At 35.4% G+C, this 24237-nt stretch overlaps 3 protein-coding genes, 1 long non-coding RNA gene and 1 other non-coding gene across 5 annotated transcripts; 2 read left to right on the plus strand and 3 right to left on the minus strand.

Moving 5' to 3' along the window:
* The first annotated feature begins 1076 nt into the window (after nucleotides 1–1076).
* LOC123881612 lies at nucleotides 1077–3288 on the plus strand. Its single transcript, XM_045930335.1, has 2 exons — nucleotides 1077–2730; nucleotides 2985–3288. Exons 1-2 carry the CDS (start codon nucleotides 1563–1565, stop codon nucleotides 3008–3010), a joined length of 1194 nt encoding a protein of 397 aa, XP_045786291.1. The 5' UTR covers nucleotides 1077–1562; the 3' UTR covers nucleotides 3011–3288.
* Nucleotides 3289–9047: 5759 nt separating this feature from the next.
* LOC123881616 lies at nucleotides 9048–9468 on the minus strand. Its single transcript, XR_006799545.1, has 2 exons — nucleotides 9409–9468; nucleotides 9048–9314 (listed from the first exon to the last, which is right to left on the minus strand). It is a non-coding gene; the product is annotated as an uncharacterized LOC123881616 (long non-coding RNA).
* A 1780-nt stretch (nucleotides 9469–11248) lies between these two features.
* Nucleotides 11249–12209, plus strand: LOC123922789. Its single transcript, XM_045975478.1, has 2 exons — nucleotides 11249–12059; nucleotides 12178–12209. Exons 1-2 carry the CDS (start codon nucleotides 11249–11251, stop codon nucleotides 12207–12209), a joined length of 843 nt encoding a protein of 280 aa, XP_045831434.1.
* Nucleotides 12210–16701: 4492 nt separating this feature from the next.
* LOC123881614 (probable disease resistance protein At5g66900) lies at nucleotides 16702–21674 on the minus strand. Its single transcript, XM_045930336.1, has 6 exons — nucleotides 21596–21674; nucleotides 20461–21106; nucleotides 18984–19387; nucleotides 18511–18860; nucleotides 18219–18427; nucleotides 16702–17724 (listed from the first exon to the last, which is right to left on the minus strand). Exons 2-6 carry the CDS (start codon nucleotides 21101–21103, stop codon nucleotides 16892–16894), a joined length of 2439 nt encoding a protein of 812 aa, XP_045786292.1. The 5' UTR covers nucleotides 21104–21106; nucleotides 21596–21674; the 3' UTR covers nucleotides 16702–16891.
* On the minus strand, nucleotides 21591–21662 carry TRNAW-CCA. Its single transcript has one exon. It is a non-coding gene; the product is annotated as a tRNA-Trp (tRNA).
* Nucleotides 21675–24237: the final 2563 nt, after the last annotated feature.

Genomic DNA, 24237 nt, shown 5'->3' on the forward strand with positions numbered 1-24237 from the left:
TCAAATAAAAACCATTATTATATTTAATGAATATGAACAAAATTAAATATTTGAATATTAAAAGTAAATATAAAACATAGAAAAATAAAATTAAATAAAAAACATGAAGAAATTAATTAAATAGGATACAATATTATTTTAATATTAAAAATATATCTTTTATCACTCTTTTAAAAACAATATATATTACATTTCAAAATTATTAATAATGATTATAAATTATTCATTTCATCCATGTGAATAATTAATCATTTAATAATTTATAGAAAATAAAAAAAATTCATAAATATTTCGTCAAAATAATAAAAATGAAAATATTTGACAATAAAGTACTTCAGGAAATGTCTTCGTCGAAATAATTCCAGTTGGTAGAGACATTACAATTATGTAGAGCCGAAGTTCAAACTCCATCCCAAAACTTTAATCTTTTTGGAGTTTTGCACGGAGAATAAGAAATGATAAGTAAATTCATTTTTACCCTTACTTTATTAAGAAAGAGAAATATATTTAATTAATGATTTAACTTTATTAAGGATACAAATAGTAAACTATCACTAAATGTGCATTGGTTTTTTAAAAGAACTAAAGTTTTGGGACAAAATTAAAAAAGTAAAAAGACTGAAGATTTGGGATAGAGGGACTAATATTAATTATTGTCCTCATAAGCATAACTCAATTGTCAGAGACATTGTAAATTGTTGAGAGAACCGAGTTCGAACCCTAGTACTCCCACTTATGACTATAAAGTTTTTCCGTAATGCAAAGCTCTTCCATATCCAGCTGGTGATTAGGAGAAGAAAGAATAAGATCTATGGGCTTAATAATTAAGGGGTATGGTGCATTGATGCAGAAACCTTGAAGAGGGAAGTTTCTAAATTCTTCATGCAACTCTTCCAATCTAACAACCCTTTCCATCCCCCATGGACTCAAATCTTGTTTGAATTCCTCAAATTGGCCAGGAGTGATAGAATATTATGTCATTAAGCATAATCATATTTGTAATTATTTGTAATTATTTTCATTAAAGTTTGTTATTATTAATAGGTTTGACTAACCTATTATCATGGTGTATATAAACACTTGAGCATATCAATACAGACACGGAAAAACAATTATCCCTCAATATTATATTCCTTTCATTTCATGTTATATTCCTTTTATGGTATCAGACGCTTTCTCTGTTCCAGCGTGACCACAACACTGCTTCCCTTGCGCCGCCTGCTCTGCAATCACACCAGGCCATCGCCGACATCGCAGTCAGGCTTATCTAGCGCCGCCTCTACTGTGCTGCCCACTGCCACGGCTGTATTGCTCTGTTCCGGTTCAGTCCCGGCCAAACAATTCTGTTCCGTTTGAACTCTCTCCATTCCGGCCGATCTCCGTTCTATTTCATTCGCCGTCAACAGCCTGCCCTGTTCGTGATTCCGGCCATTACAGTTCTGTTCGTGATTCCGGCAATTTTACGTTCCTTTCAGACACATAATTTTGTTCTGTTCTTTTCATTTGCCGTGTTGCAGAATTTCTGTTTTACAGTCTCTATTCTGTTTCCTTGCTGCTTCACAATGTCTACCGTCGCTGCATCAACATCCTCTGTCGCCGTCTCTTTAACAGCATCCGCAGTTTCCTCCGTTACTGCTCCGGCGAAATCTGATTTTCATCCGGCCCTTGCCGTCACCAACATCAAAAATTGCATTCCCTTTGTGCTAGAAATGGAAAAGGATCACTACAGTATGTGGGCTGAACTGTTTGAAATTCATGCTCGTGCCCACAAGGTTATCGATCACATCATTCCTCAACCAGGCAAGGAAAAACCAGCGCCCACCGATGCCAATTTTGAAATGTGGACAACTCTTGATTCCACGGTTCTTCAATGGATTTATTCAACAATCTCCTTTGATCTACTTACCACTATTTTGGAAAAAGGATCCACCGCTATGGCTGCTTGGAACCGTTTGGCTGGAATCTTCGAAGACAATCAAAATTCTCGTGCCGTTGCCCTCGAACAGGATTTTTCATCTACTCGCATGGAGGACTTTCCTAATGTCTCTGCCTATTGTCAGCGCCTTAAGCAACTCTCTGATCAATTGAAGAACGTTGGAGCACCAGTCAGCGAAAATCGTTTGGTCCTTCAAATAGTGTCCGGACTGTCTGAGCCATACCGTGGCGTTGCCACCTTGATTCGCCAGAGCAGAATCCTACCTTCATTTTACGAAGCACGCTCTATGCTCATCTTGGAGGAATCCGGCTTGGCAAAAATGCACAGTACTAGCCCTTCCACTGCATTGCATACCGCCGTTTCACGAGACTCAAATGACTCCTCCCAGCAACGCTCCAACCGTCGTCAGAACAACCGCTCTAGTTCAGGCCGCAACCGCAACAACCAGACTCGCACCGGAGGGCGTGGACAACGCGGTGGTTCTCGCTTTGATAGTCCTTCATGGACCTCTCAGCCATGGCAACAGTCCCAGTATCCACCCTGGTCACCTTGGGGTTGGACTCCACCTCCTTGGAGTGTGCCTCCATGCCCCTATCCCACATCACAATGGACTCGTCCCACCGCTCCTTCGAGACAACCAGGCATCCTAGGTCAGCGCCCTCAGGCCCACACCGCCACGGCTCCCCCAGCCGCCACTGATATTGCAGGTGCTATGCACACCATGTCTCTCACTCCTCCAGATAGCATGTGGTACATGGACACTGGAGCATCGTCCCATACAGCAGCATCTCAAGGTAACCTCTCGTCTTATTCTAATTTGAGTAATTTAAATCAGAAACTGGTTGTCGGTAGTTGACAAGGTATTCCAATTCAAGGGTCTGGTCACACAACCATACCTACATCTCACAAACACAAACCCTTAAAGCTTAACCATGTTTTACACACACCACAAATTATTAAAAATTTGATTTCTGTGCGACAACTCACTACTGAAAATAACGTCTCTGTTTCCTTTGATCCTTTTGGTTTCTCGGTATTTGACTTTCAGACGGGGACTCCTCTCATGAGATGTGATAGCCTTGGCGATCTCTATCCAGTTACTTCTCCTTCTCACTTTGCTGGTCTTGCTTCCAGTCTATGGCACAGCCGTCTCGGACATCCCAGTTCTTCTACTTTGCAGTCTCTTCATAAAAATAAGTTCATTAGTGGTGAACATTTACATTCCAAGACTATTTGTAATTCCTGTGTGTTTGGAAAACATATTAAGTTACCTTTTGATTCATCAAAAAATGTTACTTTAATGCCGTTTGATATTTTACATAGTGATTTATGGACATCACCGATTTTAAGTTCATCTGGTCATCGTTATTATGTTTTATTCTTGGATGATTATTCTGATTTTTTGTGGACGTTTCCCATAAGTAACAAATCTCAAGTTTTTGAAATGTTCACTTCACTTTCTACTCAAATTCGCACACAATTTTCTCAAACTGTCAAATGTTTTCAATGTGATAATGGGCGAGAATACAATAATACATTATTTCATAAATATTGTGCTGATAATGGTCTTATTTTCCGTTTCTCTTGCCCTCACACTTCATCTCAAAATGGCAAAGCGGAACGTAAAATACGCACTATTAACAACATGATTCGCACTCTTCTCGCTCATTCGTCTGTTCCTCCCTCATTTTGGCATCATGCCCTTCAAATGGCTACTTATCTTCTTAACATCCTTCCTCGAAAGAATTTGTCAAATCACTCTCCTACTCAACTTCTGTACCACCGTGATCCCTCCTACACCCATCTTCGTGTTTTTGGTTGTCTTTGTTATCCCCTGTTTCCATCCACGACCATTAACAAATTACAACCACGCTCGACCCCGTGTGTCTTCTTAGGTTATCCCACAAATCATAGAGGCTATAAATGTTTTGATTTGTCGCACAGAAAGATCATTATTTCCCGCCATGTCATATTTGATGAGACACAGTTTCCCTTTGCCCACATGTCTTCCCCACCTCTCACCACCTATGACTGTTTCACTGATGACTTGCACCCATCTATTGTCCATCAATGGACCAATCACACCTTGCAACCTCTTCCAGATGACCTTTCCAGACCGCCTCCTATACCTAACCCTCCATCTACCTCACCAATCAATTCACTTAATCCTTCTCCTACCTCCTCCACCACCACAACATCCTCTTCCCCCTCTACGGATACACCTGATACCTCCCCATCACCTACACCATTGGCCCAACCCGCACCCCCTACTCGAACTATGGCCACCCGTAGCATGCAGGGTATCTACAAACCCAGAAAGCTCTTTAACCTTTCTGTGACCATTGATGATCCAACCATCTCACCTCTTCCCAGAAACCCCAAACTAGCCCTATCAGACCCAAATTGGAAAGCCGCAATGCAGTCTGAATTTAATGCTCTAATTAGAAATAATACGTGGGATTTGGTTCCTAGACCTTGTGATGTTAATATTATTCGCTGTATGTGGATTTTTCGGCATAAAAAGAAATCTAATGGTTGTTTTGAGCGTTACAAAGCTCGTCTTGTAGGTGATGGCAGATCACAGATTGCAGGTGTGGATTGTGATGAGACATTCAGTCCTGTAGTGAAACCAGCGACTATTCGTACCGTTCTCACCATTGCTCTTTCCAAATCATGGCCTATTCATCAGCTAGATGTCCAGAATGCATTTCTACATGGTGACCTTCATGAGACAGTCTACATGCATCAGCCATTGGGTTTCCGTGATCCTCATCACCCAGATTATGTATGCCGCTTGCGAAAATCACTCTATGGCCTGAAGTAAGCGCCTCGTGCTTGGTACCAACGTTTTGCTGACTTTGTCTCCACCATTGGATTTCAGCACAGCACTTCCGATCACTCACTTTTCATCTACCGACGTGGCTCTGACTTGTCTTACATATTGCTTTATGTTGATGACATCATTCTCATCACCTCCTCTCATGACCTTCGAAAAACCATCATGACACTTCTCGCATCTGAGTTTGCTATGAAGGATTTGGGTCCACTAAGTTACTTCCTAGGCATTGCTGTGACCAGACATGCTGGTGGACTCTTCCTTAGTCAGAGTACTTATGCTGGTGAAATTATTGCTCGAGCAGGCATGACATCGTGTAAACCTTCTGCTACCCCAGTTGACACTAAGCAGAAGCTCAGTACCTCCGTATGACGATCCAACATTATATCGTAGTCTTGCGGGAGCCTTGCAGTACCTTACTTTCACCCGCCCTGACATCTCTTATGCTGTCCAACAGGTGTGTCTTCACATGCATGCCCCTTGTACCGACCACATGCTTGCCCTCAAACGCATCCTGCGCTATATTAAGGGGACTCTACACTATGGTTTGCATCTTTATCCATCCCTTATTGAGAAACTTATCTCCTATACTGATGCTGATTGGGGTGGATGTCCTGACACCCGCCGTTCTACCTCCGGCTATTGTGTGTTTCTTGGTGACAACCTCATTTCCTGGTCTTCCAAGAGACAACCCACACTTTCTCGCTCTAGTGCAGAAGCTGAGTACAGGGGTGTTGCTAATGTGGTTTCTGAATCTTGTTGGCTTCGCAACCTTCTCTTGGAGCTTCACTTCCCACTTTCTCAGGCTACTTTGGTGTACTGTGATAATGTTAGTGCCATCTACCTTTCTGGTAATCCAATACAACATCAGCGTACTAAACATATTGAGATGGACATTCACTTTGTTCGGGAAAAGGTCGCCCGTGGCCAGGCTCGCGTTCTTCATGTTCCTTCTCGTCACCAGATTGCAGACATCTTCACCAAAGGCCTACCTCGTGTTCTATTTGCTGATTTTCGGACCAGTCTAAGCGTCTGTGAACCTCCCGCTTCGACTGCGGGGGTGTGATAGAATATTATGTCATTAAGCATAATCATATTTATAATTATTTGTAATTATTTTCATTAAAGTTTGTTATTATTAATAGGTTTGACTAACCTATTATCATGGTGTATATAAACACTTGAGCATATCAATACAGACACGGAAAAACAATTATCCCTCAATATTATATTCCTTTCATTTCATGTTATATTCCTTTTAAGGAGCAATATGATATTTTTCTTCAACTGGTTTTGGTCGAGGAGGTTAAAGTAGCCACTAGCCATATTTCCATGGATTCTTACAAGTCGCCAAGGCAAAATGGGTTTCAACGAATATTCTTCAAGACTTATTGGAATTGTTGGTGTTTTTATATGTTTGCTTCATTTTGTTAAAATAATGTTCTAGCAAGATGTTGGATCAGATGCTCCAATATTGGATACGACATCCAGTGTGCTATGTTTTCGCGTTTCTTGAAAGCTCTATTTTCGCGTGAGATCTTGATTGAAGAATATATTCACGTTTTACTTGTGCGCCAAGTAGCGTCTTTCCTGATGTTCTAGAAGGCGACCATGACCTAGTTTTGTTTCTAAACAAATCAATTAATTTAGGAAACAAAACATTTGATTCAATAATATTCCTTGCTGGAATTTTTGGACCAGCTGTGATCTGAAGCCCAAATTCAAGACCTAGTCGTGCTAAGCTCAAACTATATAAAGAAAGGAGCAAAACCTAATTTGCACACAGAAACCGAATCATAAAACGAATATCAAATATGTAGTCTTGAGGGTTTAGTGTCTTGTAGCCACTCTCTAGGAGAGTTGGTGTAAGTGAACCACTCGGGTTGTGAGATGATCACTATGTCCTCACTCAGAAATCTTTAGGTAATGAGTTGAGTATTGTACTTGGAGGAAGCTTGTAAGCAACTTCAAATTGTGAACTTAATCAAGAGTGTTGGCTAGGTATTAGTTTTATGGGAGTGTGACTCCTTGCAGATTGCTATCGACCGTAAACACAAGTTGTGTTGATTGAGGGGAAGTGAGCAGAGATTCTCATATCTAGGAGTTCCTAGGTAGAAATTAGCATGGGTAGTGTCTAGATGATAAGTCATAAACGTGGCGTTTATTGAGGGCTTTGAACTGGATTGATATCCCCTAGATTAGGTGACGTTGCATCATACTGGGTTAACAAATAACCTGTGTTATTTACGTTCTGCACTTTATTATTAACTTGTTTGGACCGGTACGAGATGCTTTAACATCTGTTTCCACATCAGTATACTATCGTTCGTGACAGGTGTTGGAACATCGTGTAGAACATCTGTAATTTATTTTTACCTTGTCTGTTATATTATGTGTTGGTACAATGTTGGCACATCTGACTCAACATCTCTCACCAGCCTGCCGAAATTTCAGGAATATTGGTAAAGATGTATGACATCTTCTTTACGAGGCTTTTAGTACTGGCATGAATGATCCCAAGATAGTAAAAACTTTGATTTTCCATGTCACGAAAGGTTGACGTTTCATCCACTCTCAAGGATTTTCACCCTATGAGCTTTTGCAATGTGCTTCTTAAAACCACATCTTTAAGGTTTTGGTTATAGTTGCATCGTCCTTCTTGGATAAATTTGTTGTCTCCTTCAAAAGAGTTTTATTCCTAAAAGAGATACTACAGATAAAGCTATTATTGCCCTATAGATTGTGCATCAAGATGACCTTGTTTCTCAGAGTTAGATATGGAAGCTTTAGGTGCTTGAGAATATGAGATTATTTGTATAGCTTATCGCTCACAAATATCTTCCCACTAACTCATCTCATATGTTTCTTCACCTATCTTTGAACTCGTCTTGTTTCTTGAACTCGTCTTGTAATCCCGAACGAAGGACGGTATGTTATGGCCAAGATGTGACCATTAAATTCAGTATCTGAGGTCTTAGTATAGGATTAGAAAACGCGATAATTTCTACCTGAGACAGAGTTAGGACTAGTTAGAGGCACACGTGACGGCTTATGACACATGGAGCCACTAAGGTAATGATACTAACGTTTTTAACAAAAAAGTGGAACATGGGGCGATGATACTTAAATAGAGTAAGGGTAACCACTAACTAGGCTCTTAACATTTTGTAATAGAAATAGAAAATGATTGTTTCTGAACCTATTTTTAATAGTCTAATTTCTGATAGAAGGAAACAAGGGAATAACCACCAAGCAGGAGTAAGTGAGGGATCCGACCACACTTAACCACCCCGTGTGGTCACACACACAATATTTATTTTTATGTCATTTACTTTCTGCACTTTAATTTGCTGTCATTTACTATTACCCGCAAAGATACCTTTCAAACACCAAAGCGAATGCAAAATCATTCCTATGCGAAACTATTGACTTTGGCACAATCCCTGTGGAGAACGATAAACTTATCACTTTATTACTTGGTAGCGATTTTATGCACTTGCAGAACCACCGTCAGAAGCCTATTTGGTTGATAGTAAATTATATTTCTAACTTTCATAATTTTCTTTTGTAGGTTTTGAACACGCCCAATAGGATGCACAACGCTCACCAAGTGGCGTGACTTCCTCCAATGACTTTGTTTTAATTTGAAGTTGAATGTGGATGATAGCACTTTTGAAAATCTGAGTCGTGTTGGTTTTGGAGGTCTTATCCGCAATAATATTGACAAATGAATGGATGGTTTCTCTAGATCGTGTGGTCGTGCTTTTAACCTTCTGGAAAAAAACCTTTATGTCAAGCACTTCAACTGGTTTCACGCTTAGGTTGTTGTACTATTACGTTGAAATTTGATTCAAAATCGATTATTGATCTCGTCCTTGAAGATGACAATAATATTACTTTCACCCTCACACGATTGTTTTTTGTCATATTCGTATCTTCCGGACATCCCTCACACGATTGTTTTTGGTCAAATTCATTCGTATCTTCCGAACGTGTGATTGGTCCTTATCGTCTCTCATACTCTTAGGGAAGAAAATGAATATTTTGATTAGTTGACTAAATATAGTGCTCAATTAAAGGTTAATTTTAATATGTGGGCTTTTCATCCTCAACAAATAGTGCATACGCTACTTGCGGATGCAACGAGTGTATTGACAACGTCCTTTTTAGTTTTTTGTTGCATTTTTTTTTCTTCTTTCCTTTTCAAAAATAAAAAGTCATTCAAAGTTCTCCTCTCCAAAAAATCATTCACAAAACTGACAGACCATTACTATGTGAACAAATTAATTTGTTTTTATATATTTTTAAATATGATTTTCAAAACTTTATCTTTTCTTTAAAGAAATTGAGTTAGCCACGGTCGTCGGTCGGTCCTAGAAATGGCGGCAGCGGCGCGAGGAGTTAACGACCAGACGTGCTGCAACCTAGGGATCACCAGACAGCTCTTTCGCTCTATAGGGATCGGGAGGGCATAGCACAATTCTTCTTAGAGGAGGGTTAGTTTGCCCGAATGACTGATCCTGCCATAATGTACTCCTATACCTACAAGCACCGGCAACCGAAGTCGAGCATACGAAAAAGTAATGTAATTGTTTTTTTTTTTTATATAAAGAAACTTTAGGGTGAGAGGACATACTCCAATTCCAGGCAAGGAAGACATAGATTTAAAGAGTATTTACAAAGATATAACTGTTATAAGTAATTAAATAAATCATCAAATTAAGGTGAAAGAGATGTTTCACTATTAATGTTGAAATATTCATGGATAATGTCAACTTAAAATAGTAATATAGATTATTATCTATCTTTGTCAACTTAGAATAGTAAATTTAATTTGTTTTTATTCATGGCTTTACTAGTATAAAAAGCCACTTTGTGTTCAATGTAAAATGCACCTTTCATGAATGATATGAATACATCTAACCCTTCTACTCTCATAATTTTCTTAAGTTTTAATTTAATATTTGCAGCTTATAACTAGATTAGTAATTTTATCATCCTATTAGTACCTAATAAATAATTAAATATTTAAATTTCTCAACACGTTATCAGCACGATCGTTTCTATCGGAAGTGATTTACCACCACTAGGTATATATCATCTATCCTTATTACTTTAATCTTATGATAATTATAATTATTATTCGCCCCGTTATAGAGAACTGGCAATTTGTCAAGTGATTTATAACTAGAGTGGCTATTATTATTATTATTATTATTACTACTACTTTACCCACTTATTATAGAAAACTCACAACTTGTCAAGAACTTTATAATAAGTGTGAATATTATTTAAGTTTTGTGTGGAGGTCTAAAATCCCCATAATATCACAAAAGATAATTTTTGATTAATAATACTAATTTCCATGGAGGTGTTCAAAACCCCATCTATATTACTAACTTTCATACTTAATGGAGGATTAAAACCCCATATCTATGACTAACTTTTATACTTAATGGAGGTATTCAAAACCCCATCTATATTACTAACTTTCATACTTAATGGAGGATTAAAACCCCATATCTATGACTAACTTTTATACTTAATGGAGGTATTCAAAACCCCATCTATATTACTAACTTTCATACTTAATGGAGGATTAAAACCCCATATCTATGACTAACCTTTATACTTAATGGAGGTATTCAAAACCCCATCTATATTACTAACTTTCATACTTAATGGAGGATTAAAACCCCATATGTATGACTAACTTTTATACTTAATGGAGGTGTCCAAAAACCCCATCTATAATACTAATCTTCATATTAAATGGAAGACTAAAACCCACATCTATAATATTGCTAACTTTAATTCTTAATGGAAGACTAAAATCCCAGTCAATAATATTATTTCACGAGAGACTCATAATTAAGATTTTGAAATTTGATATTATTTAAAGTTATTATCATATAACTTTACATGTTGTTCTCTCCATTTGTGCATCTTAAGAGCTAGATGATTTTTAACATACTTAGAATAATTTTACTCATTCCCAACGGTAACAAACAATAAAATTTAACACTTTTCTCATATCCCCTAACGGCCACATAACGGCCATGAACAGTAAAAGCTTACATTTTTCCACTATCTCCCAACGGCCACAAACCCAACGGTAACGTAACGGACACTTCATAAAATTCACCTATAAATACTTCACCTTCACTCATAAGTTTTCATACCATTCTCAAACTTTTACTCACATTTCCAAAATGTTTAAATTTTTTCTTATGCTTATCACTCTACTTGTCTTTATGTTTTTCATCTTCTGGATCACCAAATATGAAGAATTAGGAGAACCTTTTATAATAGTAACAATATTTGTTGTTTTACCATTACTTGTATTAGCCTGGTTTATTAGCTGATAGAATCATGGTTTTTGTAATCATAGCTATTGAATAAAATAATTTAATTTTTTTTTGTCATAGTTTATACATTAAAAATTGATTCTGTTGTTTTGTATTTTAGATATAAACATGTCAAACGTTAAGCATCATTTCAAAATTCTAAACATAACCGGAGATAATTACATAACATGGAACAACAACTTAACTGAGTACCTTGCATGTGAGGGGCTCGATAAAATTCTAGAAGGAGATAATGCAGAGGTGCAAACAGCTGACTCACAGGAATTAGCAATGAAAAAATCGAAAGTAAATCGGATAATTAAACACCACCTTGATGATGGTTTACAAACAGAATATTCAAATGCCAAGGATCCCAAAATACTATGGGACAAACTTAAGGCAAGATTTGGACATCAGAGGAAAGTCCTGTTACCTTCATTAATGGATCAGTGGAACAAATTAAGGTTCCAAGATTATAAAAGTGTTGTTGCATATAACTCTGCCATGCACCAAATTATTGCACAATTAGAATTTTGCGGTGTGGCTATAACTGAAGAACAGAAATTGGAAAAAACATTTTCAACTTTCCATGCATCCCAAGTATTGTTGCAACAACAATATAGAATGAGGGGATTTACTGAGTACTCTGATTTGGTCGCAGCTCTTTTGGTGGCAGAACAAAACAATGAGCTCTTGATAAAAAACCACCAGACACGTCCCACAGGAACAATAGCATACCCCGAAATAAATGCAACAACATTTAATCGTGGGCGTGGTGGCCATAATCGTCATAAAGGACGAGGGGGTAAAGCTCATTTTGATGGTCGAGGCAGAAATCACGGTCGAAACCACTTTCGTGGTAGAGGTCGTGGACGAGGATATATGAATAATTATAGGCCTCCTAAATATGACCAAAATAATAAGAATCATCAAGGTAAAGGTAAATATATCCAAGAAGGTCCCTCAAGGAACCGTGATGATATCTGTTTTAGATGCGGAAAGAATGGACATTGGTCTAAGACGTGTAGGACACCAGAACACCTGTGTAAAAAATACAGGGCATCTGTTGAAGAAAAGGGAAAGGAAGTAAATTTTAATGAAGTTGAACCCAATAATGATACTACCTACCTTGAGGCTGCTGATTTTGTTGAAGAAGAAAATGAAATGAATATGAATTAAGTAACTAATTAATTAAGTATTTGAATAATGTGTGGTGTGCTTGTATTACTTAATAATATGTGTGACTTGTGTGGTGTGCTTTTTAATATGTGTGACTTGTGTGGTGTGCTTGAATTACTTAATAATATGTATGACTTATGTGGTGGGCATTGTGTAATATTTGGTTATTGAATAATAATGTTGAATGTATTATATTGATTTATTGTTTTCCTATCTTTAATCTTGATTTTATTTTAAGAAGGTCAGACATGGAACATGTCAAAGACATTTGCATCCCGGACAGTGGAACTACCCACACGATCCTCAAAAGTAAGAAATATTTCAATGATTTAAATTCTACTAAAGGTGTGATAAATACTATCTCAAGACCTGCTGATTTAATAGAAGGGACAGGTAATGCTATGTTCATGTTACCAAATGGAACAAAATTTGTCATTAATGATGCTTTATATTCTCCTAAATCAAAGAGAAATTTGTTGAGTTTTAATGACATATACCGTCAAGGGTTTGACACTGAAACTGTAACTGAAGGCAATATGAAATATATTAATATTACTACTAATGTTTCTGGAAAGAAGAAAACCTTAGAAAAGCTACCAAAATTGCCTTCGGGATTACATTATACATATATACATAAAATTGAATGTAATTTGGTAGTAAAAGAAGACCCCAAAACTATGATTTTATGGCATGACCGTTTAGGTCACCCTGGCTCAACAATGATGCGAAAAATAATTGAAAGTACTCATGGTCATCCTTTGAAAGGTTTAAAGTTTACAAAAGAGGATAAACCATGTGAAGCCTGTTCTCTTGGAAAACTAATAACAAAACATTCACCAGGCAAAATTCATACAGAATCACCTGCATTTCTTGAAAGGATTCAAGGTGATATATGTGGACCTATCCATCCACCGTCTGGACCATTCAGATATTTTATGGTATTAATTGATGCATCTAGTAGATGGTCGTATGTTTGTTTATTGTCAAGTCGTGATATGGCATTTGCAAAATTTCTTGCACAAATAATTAAATTAAGAGCACAATTTCCTGATTATACTATAAAGAAAATTAGACTTGACAATGCTGGTGAATTTACATCAGAATCATTCAATAATTATTGCATGTCAGTAGGAATCACTGTTGAACACCCTGTTCCTCATGTGCATACACAAAATGGCTTAGCTGAGTCATTAATAAAACGTCTTCAATATATAGCTAGACCATTAATAATGAGAACTAAGCTACCAGTTACTGTTTGGGGTCATGCAATTTTACATGCTGCAGCACTCATCCGTCTAAGGCCAAGTGCTGATCATAAACACACCCCTTATCAGCTTGCAATTGGTAAGGAACCAAATATTTCCCATTTAAAAATTTTTGGTTGTGCAGTATATGTCCCAATAGCTCTACCACAAAGAACAAAAATGGGACCTCAAAGGAGATTGGGAATATATGTAGGGTATGAATCACCGTCTATTATTAGATACCTTGAACCTTTAACAGGTGATGTTTTTCAGGCAAGATTTGCTGATTGTCATTTTGATGAAACAAAATTTCCAACACTAGGGGGAGAAAATAAACACATAGAAAATGAAATAACATGGTATGTACCATCTTTATTACATTTGGACCCATATAATAAATCATGGGAAGAAAATGTAAAGAAAATAGTACACTTACAAGATTTAGCAAACCAACTGCCAGATTCATTCACTGATTTGAAAAGAGTGACAAAGTCACATGTACCAGCTATAAATGTCCCAGCTAGAATTGATATTTCAAAAACAAATGATGTAGCAAGTACATCCAAGGCACGCTTGAAGCGTGGCCGACCTATGGGATCCAAAGACAAAAATCCCCGAAAAAGAAAAGAAACAGAAAAGGTGAATATGATTGAAAGTGATCCTGAAAAGACACTAGATAACAACAAATCCATGATTGAAAATTGTGATCTCGAAGAAGCACAAAATGATGACAATGAGATCATTAATAATGAAGTTGATAACAAGAATGATCTCGAGATTTCAATAAATTATGTTAATACAGGAAATCTGTGGAGCCGAAAAGGTATGAACATTGATGAAATATTTTCGTTCTCAATTGCATGTGAAATCATAAACGAAAATGATGATCCTGAACCCAAAACTGTGAATGAATGTCAAAATAGACATGATTGGAAAAATTGGAAAGATGCGATAAATACTGAGTTAAACTCTCTTAAAAATCGAAAAGTATTTGGACCCATTGTGGATATACCTGAAGGTGTGAAACCTGTTGGGTATAAGTGGGTCTTTGTAAGAAAACGAAATGAGAAAAATGAGATTGTAAGATACAAGGCTCGTCTTGTTGCACAAGGTTTTTCCCAAAGACCAGGAATTGATTATGAGGTAACATATTCTCCTGTTATGGATGCCATTACTTTTCGTTATTTAATTGGTTTATCAGTGTTTAACAAATTGGACATGTATCTCATGGATGTTGTTACTGCTTACTTGTATGGATCACTTGATAGTAACATATATATGAAAATCCCGGAAGGATTTAAGATGCCTGAAAACTCAAAACCCAGAGAGACGTATGCAATAAAGTTGCAGAGGTCATTATACGGGTTAAAGCAGTCAGGACGCATGTGGTATAACAGACTGAGTGAATATTTATTTAAAGAAGGCTATGTAAATAATCCTATTTGCCCTTGTGTTTTTATAAGAAAAACAATATCTGGTTTTGTAATAATCGCTGTCTATGTTGATGATTTAAATATCATTGGTACCAATAAAGAAATTAAAGAAGCAAGAGATTACTTAAAGAAAGAATTTGAAATGAAAGATTTGGGGAAAACCAAATTCTGCCTTGGTTTGCAAATTGAATATACTAAAAATGGTATATTGGTACATCAATCAAACTATACAGAAAGGGTATTGAAAAGATTCAACATGGACAAAGCCAACCCTTTGAGTACCCCAATGATGGGCAGAACATTAAATGTTGAAAAGGATCCGTTTAGACCTAAGGAAGAAAATGAAACAGATCTTGGCTCTGAAGTACCATACCTCAGTGCCATTGGGGCACTCATGTACCTTGCCAACTGTACAAGGCCTGATATAGCCTTTGCAGTGAATTTACTAGCAAGATTCAGTTCATGTCCTACAAAGAGACATTGGAAAGGAATAAAACATATTTTTCGATATCTCCGAGGTACTTCTGATTTTGGTTTGTTTTATTCTAACAATACAAAACCAGTTTTACTTGGTTATGCAGATGCAGGATATTTGTCAGATCCACATAATGCTAAATCACAGACTAGATATGTGTTTACATATGGTGACACCGCAATATCATGGAGATCTCAAAAGCAAACACTTGTAGCAACTTCTTCAAATCATGCTGAAGTAATTGCCCTCCATGAAGCTAGCAAAGAATGTAGATGGTTGAGATCAGTAACTCAACATATCCAAGGAACGTCTGGTTTACCAACTGATAAGAATCCAACAATTTTGTATGAAGACAATGCTGCATGTGTTACTCAGATGAAAGAAGGTTACATCAAAAGTGATAGAACCAAACACATCCCTCCAAAATTCTTCTCATTCACACAAGAGCTAGAAAGAAACAAAGAGGTTGATATTCAATACATTCGTTCGAGTGAAAATGTGGCCGATCTCTTTACAAAGGCACTTTCCACATCAGTCTTCAAGAAACACGTACGAAGTATTGGAATGCGTCACCTTCGAGACATTTGAAGAAGAATTACCTAGGCTTGGTTAAGGGGGAGCATAATGTTGTACTCTTTTTCCCTTATTGAGGTTTTTATCCCAATGGGTTTTTCCTAATAAGGTTTTTAACGAGGCAACGTATGTTCCCATCACATTCTTCTCAACAAAATTAAATGGAGCACTATGATGAATATTTCAAAGGGGGAGTGTTATAAGTAATTAAATAAATCATCAAATTAAGGTGAAAGAGATGTTTCACTATTAATGTTGAAATATTCATGGATAATGTCAACTTAAAATAGTAATATAGATTATTATCTATCTTTGTCAACTTAGAATAGTAAATTTAATTTGTTTTTATTCATGGCTTTACTAGTATAAAAAGCCACTTTGTGTTCAATGTAAAATGCACCTTTCATGAATGATATGAATACATCTAACCCTTCTACTCTCATAATTTTCTTAAGTTTTAATTTAATATTTGCAGCTTATAACTAGATTAGTAATTTTATCATCCTATTAGTACCTAATAAATAATTAAATATTTAAATTTCTCAACAATAACATTTATCTTCCTTCAAAGACAATAGAGGGATTCAAATCCACACTTCTCGAATTCAATATCTGTCAAAAACAAGTTATGCAAATGTTATGAAAAGTAGGAATATGACTCTAAACCCTTCCTCATTGTTTTATTATTGCAAACCCTTTAGATTTATTGAACTCTTTTAGTTTTAATATTACAACAATCAATCAATATTCTTGGATACATCATTTCCTTAATATTACAAAATCAATCACTCCAAAAATGTAAAAAAAACCCATTATACCTTCTCACGTGGTTCTTGATTACCTCTTCAATTCCCAAGTGTCATTACCTTTAATTGTAAAGAAAATTTAAATTAAAATCTTCTTGAACAACCTCTATTCTTAGATCACCAAGAATACTTCTAAAAGGTTCCCATTTTTCAGCAGCCTCTTCATCACATATCACATGCTTTAATCCCTTAAGTTCCATAATTGATGATGGCAATTCACTTATACTTGAACAACCTCTCATATTAAGTTTTTCTAACTTCTCCAACTCACACATATTTTCAGGTAATTGACTAAGGCTTATGCATCCTGAAATATCAAGAAACTTTAGCTTATGAAGATTTGTGATTGAATTTGGTAACTCTGATAAATCACTGCATGAACTTAGCCTTAGTGATTCCAAATTAACCAAATTTCCAATTCCTTCATGAAGTGCACAAAGATTATGACAATTTGTGATACTAAGCTTCTTTAGGGATACAATGTTGGAAATCACATTTGGTAATTGCACCATATCACTGCAATAGTCAAAATTCATCTCCATCAAACTTGGTAGAATTTCTGAATCTTGGATAGTGCAATTTTCAAATGCTTTATTCACATTGCACATAAAAAATGAAAAGTTCTTAAGATTATTCAGGTGAACTATGGTTTTTCCGAGGAAAGGAACTGAAATTTTCTCAAATCTGATTCGTTTGAGACTCGTTAGATGATCGAGCAGCTCGAAATTATCTAGTTCAGCTGGATAGAAGTCATAGTTTGTGATTATCAAAACTTTTAGTATTTTCATTTCCTTCATGAACATTGGTAATGTGCACTTCTTTTCTCTAAGGTTTATCACTAATGCCTCAACTTTAGTTGGCTGCAAGTTGCACCATTTTGTAGTGAATGTTTCATCTGCAAAAGATTCAATAATCAATGATAAAGTGTACTCTATCAATTTGTTTGTCACATTTTGGCTAGAAAATTCAATTATCACATACTCAATCCGAGTTTTGTTAGAAGTTAGAACAACAACTCATATCAGAAGATAAAAGAAACCATAAAAGCACAAACAAAACGTGTTATTTGGTTACGAAGTTTGGCCAAGTATGCCTACAGACCAGTTGTAGTTCCGTCTTATTAATAGAGAATGAATTAGGATTATAGTGTTATAACTCAAATACTACGTCTCATTCGCTCGTTCCTGCCCAATTGACATTGCCTACGAACTATACCCAACATGTTTATTTGTACCCAGTTTTTGGTGTAACTTTTTTTGTAATTTTAATTAATTATTTGACAAACTAAAAATCAGATCGAGAAAAAATCGGGCAAACGAACACAAACGGGTATATGTATGCACGCATGCACAAATTTTTGGAGTGTGTATTAAGAAAAGATGAACAAACCAGTTGATATGGATAATATGCGAGCTGCAATGCGATACTCATTCTCTGAAGTCCACCATGACGGAAGATGATTTGCGCTTGTGTCAATTATGAGTCGATTCCTCTTATCATCTGCCTCTTGGTCAGTATCACGGATGGCTAGATCCCTAAGAAGACCGTATTGTGTAACATAGTGATAGTTGTAATCAATCGCACCACTTGCAACTTTTCTGATCAATCAAAACAAACCAAAAATTGATTATAAGACACTAGAAAATATTCCATACTAAATTATTTAATGAAAATATCATACCTTGTCACAATAATATCAGCCAAGTTAAGGTTAACTAGCTTATAAATTCTCTCCATTGCAGTGGCCTCATCATCATCCCTTAATTCTGCCCACATATCAATAAGGGCAGCAGCAGGGATCCTTTGGTCTTCAGGAAATAAGCCCAAGTCCCTAAAACACTCCATGGATTTAGAATCCAACACATCTAAGCTCTTTTGGAGACAAGAAAGCACGTCTTTGCTAGAATCAAGAATCGAACTACCAGCTGATAATTCTTTCGCTCGGTTAAGCCAAACTATCTGATGTTCGTTACTTAATGATCTGCCACTCACTCGAAGTGCTAAGGGAGAACCGCTGCAACATCTTACTATCTATAACATATATTGTCAACAAAGTAAATACTATTACTAACTTTCTTAATTCTCGTAATTTACTTACGTCTTATATTTAGAGACGATGAGAAATTTAATAAGACTATAGAAATCAGTAATTACCTTTTTGACAACATCATCAGGAACATCTGAGCTGGTCTTAGTTAAGGATGCTGAATGCTTAAATAGATTTATAGCATGTGCTTCAGAAAGAGGTTTCAATACAAATGGATGACCAAATCTTGCAATTGCAAATCTTGATGTAACCATAATCTTGTAGTTTGGAATCTCAAACACAAAATTGTCAACAAGTGATACTGATTCCAGCCAAACATCGTCTAAGACCAACAAAATTGGACTTTTTTTCACAATTTGTTTCATCAAATATTCCAATTGGTTAAACGTGTCTTCATCGCTTTGAAACTCCGGAACTTCGTAACCAGTGTGTTGATAGATTTTCCGCACTATAGCATTCAGCTTTGGTGTTTTTGCAAAGGTAATGAAGAAGATATTTTCCTTGAATTTACCTAACCAAAAATCATACACATTTAGAGGTATAATGCAAACTCAAGTGCATCATATTGAAGTATATGCAAAAGATAGTCCATAATTATTGATGTTGATAACTCAATAAAATGCTTACAGAATAAATATTTATATCGCTATTGTATATAAGTAGTCCATAATTAGCTAGACTGTTTTTATGTAAGATATAAGTTATTTTCATATGCTATGCTAAATATATTAGTAAAATACGTTAAAAAAATCTTATGAAAAGTCATCAACTGTATTCATAACCTCTAATTGAACTTTCATGGAGGCAAAAGTAGCTTTCAACTGAGCTATGCCTGGTGGAGCATGATCAGTGCTAGACCAGTGTTAGAGAAAAGAGGGTATTGGAGTACTGGAAATTGGCAAAACGTTTGAATTTTGCAAGATAGATGGCTACCAAACCAAGCAAATTTCAAAATTTGGAGCTCACCCTAAGGAATAGACCCTACTGCTATGGCATATGTGAATTGATTGACCCCATCGCCAAACAATGGAGAAGATTACAAACTTTTGTGATGCAGGCTGTTTTACAGAAAATGTCTTACAGGCTGGGGAATCGTTATCAATGACAGAATCGGATTTGCTGAACTCTCAGTGTGCAAGTTAGAATCTTTTGAAGTGAATCCCCTATTGGCCGATGCTTTAGGAGCTCGATGGTGCCTTCAAGCTGCCATAAATTTCAACCTTCAAAGAGTGACAATTTCATCTAATTAATGCAGCCACTGAGTGCTTGAATTACAATTTGTGTATTTCTGCTAATATACCAACTCGGTAGTTCATAAGTCATAGCTCAACTGACACTGCCGAAATTGTTAGGCCGGACACTTTTCACCCAGACCTCACAGTTATGTGAGTTTCAGTAGTGTTTGTTACTTCATACATACAGCAAAATAAAAACTTGGATGGGGCATGTATTAAACTAATTTCATGATAATAACTTCCTCTAAAGTGACATATATTAAACTAATTTCACATACAACTTCATCACAAAAGAAACCAATAAAAAGCTAAATGGAAAGAGAGACAAAATTCATGAACAAAATCATACCTTTTACTTGTTCATCCCAACAAAACCTTTTCGCCAAGGTAGACTTCCCCGAACCACCAGAACCAGTAACAGTAACAACAGAAACACTAACCTCATCCTTCAACAATCTCATCTTCAACTCATTCAAAGGACCATCCAACCCAACAGTAAAACCAGGTGGTTGAGGTGGCAAACAAACACCTCTTAATTCAATCCTTTCATTCCTCAAACCACCACTTCTAAATTCAGCTCTAAACTCCTTAATCTCCACAAGTGTTTCCAACCCATTTCTTACATCTTGTGCTCTCAAATCAAGCTCAAAGAATCTCTTAATCTCATCATCTAATGCTTCAAGTTTCTCTTGATATTCTGCTTTTTTGTAACAACAGTTCCACCACTTCATTTGTTCTTTATCAGAACATTTAAGAACAAGTTTTTTTCCCTCTTTCATTTGATTGATTAATCTATCTGTTTCTTTAGGCGATCGATCGAGTTTCTTGTTATATTCATCTATTTCTTTGATCAATGGTGCTAATGATTTCAGAGTTGTTTCTAAACGTTCTAGAGTTGGTTTGAATTTCAAAGCTCTATCTTTCATTTCAACTACTGAACTCATTAGTTCTTCAACTAATTTCCCAATAACAGCATCTAGAATCGAAGCCATGATCTGCTAAGAATAGAAAAAAAATCAAAGAAACCCAAAATCTAAAATCAAAACTTTGATCTAAGGAAGGTCAAAACTCAAAAGAAAGTCAAACATAGAGTTTTTGATCAAAAAAAGTTTAAGAAGGGATAGTTAAGGACTAACAAATGAATGTGCTATAAAGGATTCTCTCTAATCAATAATGGCTTCAACTATATGAGGAAAAATATCTTGGATTTTGTATTTATTTATATAATTTTTGTTCATTGATAATTTTGAGGCTAGCATAAGTTGTGGTCCTTGTGAAGGTAACATAGAAATTTCCTTGTTTTTTAATGGTGATTTAATGTAAAAGCATTTTTTTGTGTTCACTTTGCTTTTAGATGGAATCAACAAAGACTTAGTGAAGTCAATGTAAATTTATTTGTTTAAGGTATACACAAGAATGAGTGTGTAGCCATAACAACCTCAAAGGAAAGAAAGAAAAATAAAACGAAAAAGAGGGATGTGAACCTGACGTGAATCGAACACGCAACCTTCTGATCTGGAGTCAGACGCGCTACCATTGCGCCACAGATCCCTGATGGAGAAATAACAGATTTGATAATATTTGTACCCGTATACTGGATAATTTGTTCAATAAAGTAAACGTAAAACTGACCAAGGATAATTTACGCCAAATTTATATAACAAAATGCAAATAATTAATCGATAGGAGTAGATTAGAGGGTTAATTTTAAGGTGGTCGGTTAAGGGTTAAAAGTTTAGTAGATCCAATGTTAAAGGGTTAATTTTATTTTTGGTCTCCTATTTTTTTTTTACTCATAAAATTGATTCTCTATTATCATTTAATTTTGGTCCCTTCATCATATTTTTATAAAAATGGAGATTTAATATATTTTTATACTTAAATCACTTTAATGGCAAAACACATGGGTTGAGACAAGGTTACAACAAATGTGAAAATAAAGGATAAAAAATCCGACTTTAAAAAAGGGGACTATTTTCGTAAATTTGATAAATAGGGGAACAAAAATATGCAATTAAATCTATATTTTTCTTTCTCAAAATTATTTTTGTTAAACGTTATAGCATATAAATGATCATTTTTACTGGAAAAAAACAATATTCACTTATTCAAATTGGTATAATACATCAATCGAAATCATTATATATTCAAGTTTACTAAAAATTAAAAAGGATAAATCTTTGAACAACTTCACATCATTCGAGTTAAATATTATTTTTTTCGTAAAGTAAGCTTGTAGCTAGAAATTTCACCCTTAAGGTTGAATAAGTGGGGTGCCCGGAGTTTGAATTCCGATCCTACATATATAATGCAATGTCGCTACCAACTGAGCTAATTAATATCACAAGAACATTAAGTAAATTACAGATTCACAATACTAACTTTGTATTTAATTTTTTTTTTCTGAATAACTCTTATTTGAGGTTTGCCCCATTAAGAGTCTCAAATCCTGGAGCACGTGATCAGACAAATCCTGGTGTTTTCAGAAACTGTGATTGTTGATTCTCAAATAAGTGTATTCTAATTTCATATAATATGTCGATTTAACCTTCTTTAAAAAATATGTTGATCTAAATTTTAAATCTTAAATACATATGAGTTAGGAGTGAAAAGAGAATAAAGAGAAACTTAAATTTATAAACTTTAATATTCTAAATACAAGAGATGTTTGACCTTATTTATAGTTATCCTAGAGGCCTTGATTGCAACCATAACTAAACTAGAAATGTTAAAAGCAATCAACCGAAAAAAAATGTTAAAAGCAATGCAAGAAATAAAATGTCAAAAGTAGTGGCTATGTGATTAAAATGTTAAATATAGGGTGGTGGCAATAGAATCGCAAGCATATTAGGGTGGTGACAAAGAAGAGACTAGATAACTTGACATGTATTATCATATTTTAATTAATATCTTAATCTTTATGACTAAATTTACTTTTAAACTTAGTCACCATAAACTTAATTTCTGTCTTCCTCCCCTAAAGACAATGGTGACGGTTATAAAAAATAAAATAAAATCGTTGGTAGAGACCACACAATAATAATTGAGAATCACGTGAGTTGGCAATGGGCATGCAGTAAGATGGAAACGTACATGCAGGCAGGCAGGGAGGGCGTCAATTACGTTGAAAATGACAGCCTAACGGAATGATCTTCATCATTCAAGGCGAGACATACATATATAGATTTTCATCATACAATAAGATAATTAAAGAAACTTCAACTGCCTTAGGCCAATAGTATTATATTATAACCATGATGACTATTATTTAATTTAATTATTATAGCGGATGTAAACATGAAGATCATAAATAGTCCATGCTACACCCGGTCCGGAAAATTTGTAATTAACAAAGTAGAGCATTTAGGGAAATTTAATTATTAATTTTTAATTTGACAGAAGTTGGAGGTTTAATTTGATTCCAAGCTGGTTCATGTCAATTATATTTTGGCATCAAACATAACTTGGATTTGGCAGGGCACCCTTTGTTGCTTCTTTCATGGTACTCGACTGCCTATAAATAGAAAAGAACATAGAAGATACTCCTATTTATGTTGTTGTGTGCCTTAAAATTTTAGGTTAAATTACACTTTTGACATTCTAACTTTCACAAATTTATAATTTTGACTCCTAACTTCGGTCCTTTTTGCAAAAAGCCGACCTCCACTAATTTTGACCAAATCAACACATACGTGCATAAATGACTCACATGCCACATGGACACCATACCGTCCTACAAAATTTAGAGACAAACTTAGGAAAAACACGTTGAAGTTAAGAATGTAAGGAAACCCTATTTCCTTCCAATATATAGATTCAGCATTAAGTTTATGTTAAGGAGTTCAAAATATGAAAGTAAGAGCCTCTGTTCGTAAAATTTGTGAAAAATGTCGATTGATCCGCAGGCGAGGTCGAATTATAGTAATTTGTTCCAGTAGGCCCATTTAGTTTGTAGAACAAGCAGAAAAGGAAGACAAAGTTGACATGACTAAATTTAAGGGGTTATAGTATAGAAGTCAAAAAGAATACAAGTGGTGGGCTAATAAAGCTATATAAACAATTTCACTTTATTTTTATTATTTTTTTGGTACAAACAATTTCACTTTAATAATGATATATGATTATT

Source organism: Trifolium pratense, linkage group LG4 (assembly GCF_020283565.1).
Source record: "Trifolium pratense cultivar HEN17-A07 linkage group LG4, ARS_RC_1.1, whole genome shotgun sequence".
NCBI classification, from domain to species: Eukaryota; Viridiplantae; Streptophyta; class Magnoliopsida; order Fabales; family Fabaceae; genus Trifolium; species Trifolium pratense.